Raw genomic sequence first — 12295 nt, 5'->3', positions numbered from 1 at the left:
ATTTATTAGTTACTTTTTTTACAAATACTGTGTTTGCAAAACTTTAGCTGCACCATTTGATTTGTATTTAGTAACGAGACGTAAACCGTTTTTAACTCAATGCGTTCAGCTCTACTTGCATACTGCTGAATAGGTTTTGTGATAAATGTTCAATATTTTTCCTCTTTCTCGCCCACCTCTCGATTCACTACTTCCCCGTTCTCCTTCTCTCCACTTTCTCGCCCTACCTGCTTCCCACTCTCCCTCCCCTACCCCATACCTCTCCTCTCCCTCCTCCCTCTCCCTTACCACTCTCCCTCTTCACCTCTCCCTCTCGTCCCTATCCGTCACTCCCTGCTCCTTACCTGCCTATCCCTCTCTATTTCCTAATTTCGTGCGTTCTCTCTTTAGACAAGACGCAGCTGAACCGGGATGGAGAAAACGGTGAAGGACCACATTATAGACACTTTAGAGTGCCTGCCCGACAACGGGCTAAAACGGTTCAAGGACAAGCTGGGCGAAACGCCGTTCCAGGGGCGCAAAATCGCCAAGAAGAAGCTTCAGAAGGGGGGAAGCGTTAAAGTAGCTGGTTTGTTAATCGGCACCTTCACCATAAAGCAGGCTGTTGACATCACGATATCTGTTTTAAAGGCCATTAGCGAGGCAAAACTGGCTGACGAGTTGCAAAGAAAGACTAAACACGGTAAGATGATGATGATGATGATGATGATGATGATGATTATCAGCAGTATCCGTTCACAGCCCTATATAGTATATTAGAACTCCCCGAATGTACTGTCTTAATTATTATACAGCTGTAAGGTTTATTATATAAAGGTCCCGTGGACATCTTAACTGACTTCACCACAGCGCACAAACTGGCAGTTTAATAAAAATGACGACTAGATTTCAAAATATTACTACAAACGTACCTGGAAAAAAAATTGTGAAAACAGGGAAATCCATCAAATACCAGCAGAGCAACTCGAAAACATGCTGGAGAAATCTACGCTGTCAGTGACGCGTCACAACTAGTCACGTGCATCTGAGGAGATTTTTGGAATCGGTTCTGAAACGGGTATCTGTCACCACGCCCACCGAGAGGACGGGGACATGTCCCCGGGTCCCAACACCACGAATAAGGGAGAACATTTAATAAATTAAAAAAAAAACAAAAAAAAACTACAGTACACACTGACCCGATGTGCTTCTGTACGCGGCGCCAGTGCAGGGGCTCTCAAAACACTTTCACGCAATGATTTGAACTTTCGCATTTCAGACAGTCAGAATTAATTTAAAAACTTTATATGAACCCTAAAGTTGCACAATATATACCACTATGAATTATTCTAAGATCTATAATGTTCTCAAAACAACGCGGTGCTGCAGTTTGTTAGACAAATTCTATCGTGTAAAATAAAGTACTTTCTTCAGCTGACGGTAAACACAATTGGAGAATGATCGGTTATATTGCTTAAAATACAAATATATTTACTAATACAGGTTATTAATTAAGAGCAGAGATGAGTGGTTTATTTTTGTATAGCAACACCATTACAATGTATTTTGATGCTAAAAAGCTATTACACATGTGGAGTTTGTACAAAAACAAAGATGTATTCACTCACCTAAAAAAAAAAAAAGTTTGAATACTGTAAATAACGTAAACTACTTTGAGAAAAAATAAACGATCCATCTGCAGATTGTAATTCAGATACTGAAACTTCTATGTTCAGTTTCCTTCAAACCCATTATCAAAATACTGTATCAGTTGAAATGATGTTGCTCAGACACTATACTAAGATTGCTGCATGTGTCATCGCTTGGTTTAATAGAAGCACGTTTGCGGTAATTACCAAGTTTACAAAGTTTGTGTAAAGCCAAGCAAACACCTCTGTTATTACAATGACCGATCTGTCAATGTGATTTCGGGTGCCATGTGTAAAAAAAATTAACTAAATCTTGTCGTCGTCGTCGCCCCCCCCCCCCCCCCCCCCGATTTATAAATGTGTGAATTATATAAACATGTTTTCGTTATTCGTTTGTTCAGTGCCAATTTACCATAGCATATCGTAAAGTAGCACAAAAAAGAGGAACTATTTTTATTTGAAAGGAAGCCAGGATTATTATTATTATTATTATTATTATTATTATTATTATTATTATTACTTAATAATAATAATAATAATCATTTAAATAGCGGAAGTCCTCCACAATGTGTTTGCAGAATGCAGATTCCATTATATACCCGTTCAGCGGTTTATACATCGTTAAAAATATATAATTTTTCTCATAGGCGTGATTTGGGTCCACAAAACGCTTTCCAATCACTAATAAAAGACTTATTGTCTATTTGCTGTCTACAAAGCCACTATTGCTTTAAAAGCGACTTGAAATCCCTTTACGTGCAATGCTAATTATTTGCATGTTTTGTGGTTGATACAATACAATTATTGAAGAATGGATTGCTTATTCTGGGGGGGGGGTGTTTGGTATTTGTTTTAAATAGTTTTGTGATTCAACTTTTCTGACGCATTGCTTCGTGTGTGTGTGTGTGTGTGTGTGTGTTGTTAAACTACTCGACCATGCCCATTACAAAGTTCAATGTTCCAGAAATATATCTGAAACAATTTTTCTTCAGGCGTAATTCCTGTAGTGGCGTGATCACGACCACACCCTGTTCCAGGGTATTGTCAACGCTTACCCTCAATTGGTATCGTTTTCCTGTAGATCTTACACCTGTTTGGGCTACGCAATCTTGTTTAGAGATCAATGAATCCTGTTTATTAGAAAGCCGAATTTGTTGCTGTCCAGTGCTGTTTGTACATTCACTAGAGGTTGAGCTGTGTGCTGGAAATCATATGATAGCGCGTGGGATATGTGAAGAGGGTTTAAGTTTGGAAATAGTTACTAAAAGTCAACGAATACATATTCGTCAGCTCTTAATTTAATATTCACGGTGTGTAAAAATGATTTCAGTACTATCCGCTACTTAAGTTTGATATATACATATTTATCGGTATATGAAACAAGCAGCATGTGTGAAACTTTTTTTTTTCTTCTTCACAACAAAGTTTGCATTGGAAATTCAGAAGCACCCGTTTTACCGGTTTAGTTTGAATGACTGTTCATAAGACGTTATTCTATCTGCAGCTTAAGTTATTGGAAATGTACCCAAACTGGAAAGACAACATTGTTTTGTATACAATCGAGCTGTTGTGCTGCTTTCATTCAAGGGCGTGATTAGCCTTCATATCTAATATTTGTATTGCTTTACCACAATCTCTTCTTAGGGATCAAATCATTTTTGTTTATTAATGCAAGCAAATAAATAAGCAAAACGGTGCAATGATACAATTACTAGCATTGATTACAATAACAGTATCAGTGATACCCTTACATAGAATATAGTAAGTAATGTAAATAGAACAACTAGTAATTCAAATTAGAACACTTGATGTACGTTTTGCAAAGTACAGATTTATTTTGTACCCGCGTTCTCACAAAGGATAACAACCATTTTAAATGTTTCCTGTTTCCTGCACCCACTGCCACCATATACTGAACAGTGATAGACCAACTAACCCCTTTCACTGTTATCACGGATTCACCATTTCTGTGAAATTTGCTGCATGATAACCGTAGATGTTGTCTTTCACCAGTCAAATCGCAGGGTTCCTAAATAAAGTTTTGAGTCAACACGAACACATTTTTGGTCTGTTGCATCTTTCTTTAGCAGCTGCATCTACTGCAGATATGATAGATTTGGTCATATTGTTTTCTGTTAGGAGTTTGAGGATCATTTAATTGGGAAAGTCTACTGCTGAGAAAACAAAGAAAACATGTACTGTACTTGTTTGCACTAGAGCAACTGCCATTCACTAAATGTAGGTCTCAGATTGTGTTAATTAAAAAGAATGATTCATATCTTTTTTTAAATATATGACAAGGTGCTTGCTGTAGTGGTGTATTTAATAACAGAATGAATTCTCTGAAACTCAAACTTGTTTTTACTGACGCGACTTCACTATCTAACACTGAGCATGCGACCTGCATACTATATCTATAAACAATTAAAGTTGCTGTCACCAATTCCATACACAACACTTGCAAAATATCTAAAATATAAACATGCTGAGTTCATTGCAGTCATTAGCTGCATAGATTAACCATTCAGCAGAACAAGGCAACAAACAAGTGAGAACAAACATTAAGTCACTGTTTTAGTATCACTTTAGTGTCTTAGCAAGTTGTATTTTAAGCAGCTGAATATTATAGCAACCAAAGTGGAACCCAACAATTGGATTTGGTGACCTTTTTTCTTTTTTGGCCCAAGAGCCATTGACTCCTAAGGCGAAGTTTGTCTTGAGCCCTGGTATAACCACTGAGGACAAGCTCCTGTGTCTGCAGCTTCAACTGCATACAGTCCTCTGATTTCTGAACTGCCCTCACTCAAAAACCCTGCCATGGGTTTTTACTGCAAACAATGGACTCGATTTTGTTCCTGCATCAGATGTAATTCAGTCACTGTGTAATATCCCTCTGCAGGAACCTCGGAGATGTCATCAGAGAAGAGCGTGCCAGGTGAGAGGGCTCAAGAGGCTGAACTCCAGGTAGAAATGAAGAAAACGCAGGTCGGCCAAATCACTCACTTTGCTGAGGACAACAGAGAATTGCCCAGCTCAGAGAGAACTCTGGACGCTACACCCATCATCGCAAATCCTCAAGACCTGGACAAACCTCAGGGTCCAGCAGACACATCGTCTGTCACCTCTACTGGTCAAGGGATCCAGCGCATGCCTGTTTCAAGATTTCTGTGTACAAGTAAGAATTATTTATTTACAACTTTTTTTCTGAATATTAGAAGAAGAGTACTATGCCGTTACATCAATTCTCTTTTTTCTATTCCAGAACTTCCTCCTGGAGAGATAAAGATAGGCTTAGTGGGAAGTGACACTGCTTCTCTGAGCTGGGGCAGTCCTGACAATATGGATGGGATCCCACACAGCTTTAAAATTACCTACTCTAGCTCTGATAGGAGTCACCAAGACTCCATTACTGCACTCTCCAATTCCACTGTCATTTCTAAGCTGAGACCTGGGACAGAGTACAGCTTAACAGTCAACACAGTGCTGGAGAATGGGACGCAGAGCATGCCTGCTTCTGCATCTGTCTGCACAAGTAAGCACCAGTTCTCTACAACTCAGGGTATTAGCTTCTTAGATAATCTCTACTTCCAATTTCTTGTATTTCATACATTTGTGATGATACATAAACCCCATGTGATGGAGAATATTGTTCCAGGTAAGGTGTTGTGTTCATGCAATAAAGCTGTGTAATTTATGCCCCATGGGTCTGAAGCTTGACCTAGACAGTAACAGTATCATTTTAAAGAATTATATAACAGTGGAACTGACTGACCCACTAGCTTCAGTAGGGATTGTAAATCTGTATATCCTATGAAATATGGACCCAGAAGAGAATAGTGACTTGCTGCAACAAACCCAGCAGGCACTATTAATCAGCAGAAACAGAAACAATTGCATCTAGATTTGTTTTTATTTCTTAAAGATGTTAATTCTCATGGACAGACATCATAGCTCTTATAGAGGAGTTGTTGCTTTGTAGATTAGTTTAATTTAAACCTCAGGCAATTTCTTGCCCAATGTTGCCACCTGCTGGCAGGCTGGATAATAAGACAGCAACTTAAAACACTTGACAGAAATGAATGAATAGTTTACTGTCTGTCAAAATTAAACCACCGGAAGTCAGTAAGAGACTTGAACAGTGTTTCCCTAACACAGCAGATCATGTAAGTATGTGCTCAGATGATGTTTCTACATCTGAAGTATAGTAGCCAGTGACAAGCATATCCATCGCTTGCATAAACCAATCAGCCTCCAATCTTGATGTACACCCACTCAGAATAAATGTTTTTCATTTGCCAATGCCTAATATACATGAAAAGAGTATTGGTGCATTGCTCATGTTCAAATGTAGTCACTAGTGAAGCATATGCATGTAAATAAATAAACATGTCGACACTCTGCTGCTCCAAAGTTCTTATTATTAAGCTAAGTGGATAACTGTTACTATTTCCCTTTCAGAAACACATCTAGAAGATTTGCTGTGCAAGCTGGGACTGGAGAACTACTTCCCAGGCAAGATTACGTTGAGTACTGTCCTTGAGATCGGTACAGAGAGTATTACAGATAAACCGATTCAGTCACTGAAAAAACTGCCCTGGTGCTTTCTGAAAAGACTCATGATGGTAAATGTGACAGCTCGGAGTACCAAGTGCAGTGCTACTGAGACAGATACAGACTTGGCATTGCAAGACCTTGATAGTGTTCTTGAACTTATTGGTAGTAATGATGATCAAGACAGTAATACAATTAATCCACTTGATCTCATCACAGCACTCTTTCTGTGCTCAGATAGTTTCCTGCAGCAGGAAATGATGCTAAAAATGTCGATGTGCCAGTTTGCTGTACCTCTCTTGCTCCCTGACTGCAGCACCATTCAGTGTACATTAATGCTGTGGGCCATGCGAGACATTGTGAAGAAGTTTAGACCCCATTCATTAGCTGACCCAAAAGGGTTTGTAGAAGACAGTATAGTCAGCACTGCCATGCCAATGATCTCTTTTGTCAGGCTGGGTGACTGCAGTTTATCAAAGTCTCAGATTCTGAATCAGGTTCTCAGTAACCCCCAGCAGTACCATGATGTCTTCATCCATCGTAATATGGAATGTGGTGATGTTACACAGAGAATTGCAAATGGTCTAGTGGATATAAGTTGGTACCTTCCTTGTGGAAACAAAAACTTGGACATCTTTCCAGAACCTGTAGCTGTTGCCAACCTTCATGGAGATCTCCTTTCCTTTCAGAAACAGTTTTCCATTTTATGTCAAACATCCTCGGCAGTCTTCATATTTTTTGACAGTATTGCGGAGAGTGAGTGCAATCTCTTGTCCTCTGCAGGAAATATTAAAGCCCAATTGTTTTTGGTTGCAAATTTTTCAAATAAGACAGAGAAAAACATAAACTCTCTGAAAGACTTGGCATCAAAATTAAAATTAAGTGGAAGTCAGATCCTATTTAAGAAACAGCAGACCAATGATGCAGACTTCGTGTCAAAACTGCGCTTAACTATGAAGGACATCATGGAAAACTGTCAACACAAAATGACCATTGAAGGCATGTCTATTGAAGCACATGAATTGGGGATTCCTGTAGATGAAGACTGCACTGAATGTCAGAACGCTAAAAGAAGTGCTGCAGAAATCACAGGTAGAATCGACGATGTGGTGCAATATAAAGAGGATCAGTTGCCATTGCAAGGGAAGCTTTGGAAGGAGCTGGCTAAAATAGAAAAAGAGGAGTGCAGACTAAGGAAGGCAGGAGACAAGCCTATTGAAGAATATAAAGCCAATCTGCAAAGAGAAAAACAGAAACTGAGACAACAACAAAGCAGTTATGATTTGTCTGAAGCAATGCAGTGTTTCATCACTGCTATATCCAATGAAAGCAAACAAGAACAATCCTATTTTCTAAAGTGGATGAGGATGAACTTGGATGTTACAGCACGAAAAAAGCTTTCTGGGCTTCGTGATGAATACAAAGAAAAGAGTTGCAAGTTGTCGGTGAACAAAGAGATAATTGCAGCCCTGGATCAACAAATATTAAACAGCTCTTTAGGAATTGAACATTTCATGCGTGAAATGGGGCAGATTTATGAAGCTGCATGCTACCATCCTGACTATAAGAAATATTGTAAGCAATTTCAATATCTTCCGAGTTTTGGGGCTGAACTGCTGTTGGATGGCTTTCCTCTTGAGCTGGTGGATGGAGATGCATCAAATATCCCTGTAAGGTGGGTGACCGATGTTCTAACAAAACTCCATGAGAAAGTCCAACACAAGAGCAGGGTACTGGTTGTAACAGTGTTGGGAGTCCAAAGCACTGGGAAGTCTACCCTACTCAACACAATGTTTGGGGTTCAGTTTGCAGTTAGCAGTGGCAGATGCACGAGAGGAGCCTTCATGCTGTTAATCAGAGTCAAAGAGGATCTTAAAGAAGAGCTGAAATGTGATTTTATCTTGGTAATCGACACTGAAGGTTTAAAATCTCCAGCTTTGGCACAACTAGAAGACAGCTACGAACATGACAATGAGCTTGCAACACTGGTTGTAGGTTTGAGTGACATCACCATAATAAACATTGCAATGGAGAACTCCACAGAGATGAAGGATATCCTACAGATCGTGGTGCATGCCTTTCTTAGAATGAAAGAAGTGGGGAAGAAACCAAACTGTCACTTTGTGCACCAGAATGTGGGGGACGTGTCTGCTTATGACAAAAACATGCGGGACAGGAATAAGCTTCTAGAACAGCTGAATGAGATGACACAGGCAGCTTCTAGAATGGAAAAGAAGGGACCCAACAAAAAATTCACTGATATAATGGAGTATGATGCAGAGAACAATAACTGGTACATACCAGGCCTGTGGCATGGTAACCCTCCAATGGCACCAGTGAACACCGGCTACAGTGAGACTGTGTATCAGTTCAAGAAGAGCTTGATTGAGCTGTTAAAAAGCTGCACTGACCAAAAGCCTCCTGCACAAATTACAGAGTTCTTGGAGTGGGTGGAAAGTTTGTGGAAAGCAGTTAAATATGAGAATTTCATCTTCAGCTTCAGAAATAGTCTAGTGGCTGAGGCTTACAGTAATCTCTGTGTTGAGTTTAATACTTGGGAATGGGACTTCCGGAAGCACATGTATACCTGGCTAGCAAATGCTGAGACAAGGATTTCTAACCTTTGCAGCTCAAACTATGATGACTTTATGTGCAGTTTAACAGCTGAGGCATCTTCTGAATTGGCAAAGCAAGAAAATGAAATTCAGGAGAAACTGGCTAATTATTACAAGAAAAAAAATAGAAATGTCCATCTAGTGGAAAAGCACAGAGAAGACTTTGTGAACAGCATTAAAAGTCTTAGGAGAGAAATTGAAAACTCTGTGAAAAACAAATGCGAGACCGACATTGCTATACACAAAGAGATGAAAAAAATTAACGCCATTCGTGAAGAATATAGAGCCACAATTGAACGGAAAGTACTGTGCCTGATTGATGAGTGTAAGAAAAGAAAAAGCCCTTTATCTGAAGAGCAGCTGGAGAATGAATTTGAAACAATGTGGAAGCAGACAGTCTCTGAACTGACATTTCAAGGCTTAAAGACACGAGATATTGTATCGGACACACTGAATAAATTGAGAATAAATTTGGGAAGGCAAGGCAGTCATGTTCAGAAGGAATTAAGTGAGGTGAAGCATTTTAATGATTGTGGACAAACACACTTTACTGCAACTGAGAAGCACTTTGACATCTTACACAACCAGAAAATAAACAAGAAGCCAGGTCTTTTGTCTATGTGTAAGAATACGTTTAAGAATACGTGGAAGATGTTCTCAGGGAAACCTGAAAAAAAAGAACCGGAAAACAAAGCAACTGAGATGGCAAATAAAATAATACAAACATGTCAGCAGTTTGTATCACAGCGAACATCAGGTAGCGCAGATTATCATGATACCTACACAAGGGAGTTGCTGCAAATGATAGACAAAGAGCTGGAAAATGAAGAGACTCTGAAGACCAATGCCCAGTTTGAACTTGATCTAAAGCTCCACATCTGTGGCTACGCTGCCAGGGAGTTTCAGAAGATGCATGAGGACTTCAATGAAAAAAATGACCCCAAGAAAGCTCTGGAAAAATGTAGACCTCAGTACTGTTCAAACTTCAAAGATCTTTACCATGAGAAGGATCAGTGCCGAAAAACAGCTGAAGAATTCACTGAGCGCTGCCTCAAGCCTGCAGTGAGGGAGTACATCAACAAAGCCCTTGGGATAGACATTGTAGATGAAATCTTGACTGGTGCGGAATCTGTGAAATACAGCTCCCGGTCGTTTTTCCAGTTCTCACTTTTAAAGCAGATTCTGGATGAAGATAAATTTGAAATCTATGTGGAGTACATTAGGAACTATGAGAAATTTGTAAAGGTTTGGATATCGAATCATATTGTTCAGAAATTTTCAAAAGATGCCAAAATAGGGGATTTACAAGTGAAACGTCTTGAAACAATAACAAAAAAAATTCAAGCAGCTATTGAAAATGCCCAGAAGGAAACGGCTGAAAGCCAAACCATGGCAAGTTTTATTCAGATGATCTGCAGGAATCTGGATGAGGACCTCGTGATCTGCAGGGATGAGTTAGGAACAGTGCTGTTTCTAAAGAATTCAAACAATAAGGAGTTTGCTCAATATCTCCAGGTTCTTGTGAATGAACTGACAGGTACTCTAAGGGCTGAATTTTCTCAAGGTTGTGATGTTGAAAAGAAACTTATCAACCTACCATTCAAGCCTCAGGATGAGCTGTTCAAGAGGATGTTTGGTTGTGGAATGCAGTGTCCGTTCTGCAAGGTCCCCTGTGAGGCAGGAGGCCAGGACCACAAAGAACACCACGCATCAGTGCATCGACCACAAGGGCTGGGGAGATGGAGATATCTAACCAATGAGAAACTAACCGAGAGTGTGTGCACGTCTGATGTATTCAGTGAAAGGAAATTCAGGAGTTGTGACACACAGGGGAAGTTTCATCCCTATAAAGACTACCGGGACATTTACCCTGACTGGAACATTCCCCCGGATCCCAGTATCGAAGCCTCTGACTACTGGAAGTACGTAATGACTAAATTTAATAAAGAATTTGCAGTGGAGTATCATGCAAAGCCTGCTGACATCCCAGAAGAATGGAGAAACAAAACAAAAGAAATGGCAATGAAAAGTCTGAGTAAGTCGTTCAATGTTAAAACATAAGCTGCCATTCCTGCAGTTAAACAATGCTAATGTCATTGAAATGAAAAGAGCCTCTTCTGAAGTGGGCACAAAGATGCCTCCTACACTAACCAATAAATACATCTATTTTAATGTAAGAAAAAAAGTAAATATGTTTTCATGGTTCGTGTCTTTGAATGTACTCTTGGATATGCAAATCTGTGCCTCAAAACAGACTTCAATTTATCTCAAATTCTGTCTTTAAAATGATTTTCAAGATTTGTGGCAATGTGCCCCACACCTGTGTGCATTTCTGTGTTATATGTTGTGTGTGGTGTGTTAATGTTGGTGTATAGAGATGGCTGCCCGGGATATAAATGGGTGTGTGTGTAGCACGAGTTATTTAAAATGTATAATTGTATTTAGGCACAGGGATTGCACTTCACGTGCATTTAAAGTACTTTGATATGTGAACACAGGGTTTTTACAGATTAGTTCATGTACTGGGATTCAAGTGAATAATTAATTTGTAATTGAATCCCAGCACAATTGTATATAAAGATGCACGTTTTACTCACTCAGGGTTGTGTGTTCGTGAGTGGAGAACAGGTGTGGAGAGGAGAATAAAAAAAGTAAGAAAATAAATAATTGCTACGAGTGCTGGAAGCACCAGCACATTACTTGTTTTGTGTTCGAACACTGACTTGTTGTCTATTTATTTTGGCCCAAAGTGCCAAAATATATTTTTTGTTTTGTTCAACCTTTTTAATTACAATAAACCGGCGCAAGCAAGCGCATTTACCATTTCATCCGTCCTTTTTTGTGTTATTCATTTCCTGGTTCTGACGTCACCACTCAGCCAGACTGTCACAAGATTAAATCAGTTTTAGCTGCAATGCTATAAAGGCTGTGCTTTTGGTAATTCATGATTGTGTGATTGGTTAACCTTTCAATATTTTAGAATGTACTTTTATACAGAGGAAAATACTTTTCTGTATAAAGTGAAAGTTTAATGATTTTTTTTTTCCTCTTCTGTTTTCCTAACAGTGTACTTGCTCACCCTTTATGTGTGGGATTTGATAAACAGTTGATGTTTGTAAGGGGCTTTCTTGTAAAATGAATCATTAGTTAATTCTTGTTTCTGTGTTTCCGTTATGCTCATGCTCTTGATTTCCAATTCCTGAAAACATATTGTATTTAGAAATAAAGTTTAGTTAAACATAAAACAAGTGTGCTTTCTTTAACGAGGGAACCTGCAAACTTCATTATGAATATCCTGGACTGCCTAATGTTGTTTTACATAAGGTAGTCCAATATTACTGCTAATCAGGGTCAGTGAAACAAGATGTATATTGGGTTAGGGTTCAATGTCAAGGTCACCGACACATTTATAAAACATTGCAAATATTAATTTTAGTACTTTAGTACTGGTCTCTGAGATAAAAGGTTTTAGTGCAGCAGCAACATCCCCATAATAATAAT

At 39.1% G+C, this 12295-nt stretch overlaps 1 protein-coding gene across 2 annotated transcripts in view; it reads left to right on the top strand.

Moving 5' to 3' along the window:
- The window catches only part of LOC117398016 (interferon-induced very large GTPase 1-like), a 131280-nt gene extending 119238 nt beyond the window's left edge, over positions 1-12042 (top strand). Inside the window, exons 2-5 of one of the 2 annotated variants that reach the window (XM_059016851.1) lie at positions 391-682; positions 4528-4803; positions 4891-5160; positions 6087-12042. In XM_059016851.1, coding sequence (XP_058872834.1) covers positions 412-682; positions 4528-4803; positions 4891-5160; positions 6087-10855 — 5586 coding nt within the window. In that variant the 5' untranslated portion in view covers positions 391-411 and the 3' untranslated portion in view covers positions 10856-12042. The remainder of the gene's footprint in view (positions 1-390; positions 683-4527; positions 4804-4890; positions 5161-6086) is intronic. The other variant, XM_059016852.1, reaches the window with a different exon arrangement.
- The last annotated feature ends 253 nt before the right edge of the window (positions 12043-12295 follow it).

The sequence above is a fragment of the Acipenser ruthenus genome, chromosome 54 (genome assembly GCF_902713425.1).
Source record: "Acipenser ruthenus chromosome 54, fAciRut3.2 maternal haplotype, whole genome shotgun sequence".
In the NCBI taxonomy this organism is placed as follows: Eukaryota; Metazoa; Chordata; class Actinopteri; order Acipenseriformes; family Acipenseridae; genus Acipenser; species Acipenser ruthenus.
The sequence above is the reverse complement of the archived record's forward strand: the minus strand, read 5'-3'. Positions and strand labels throughout refer to the sequence as shown.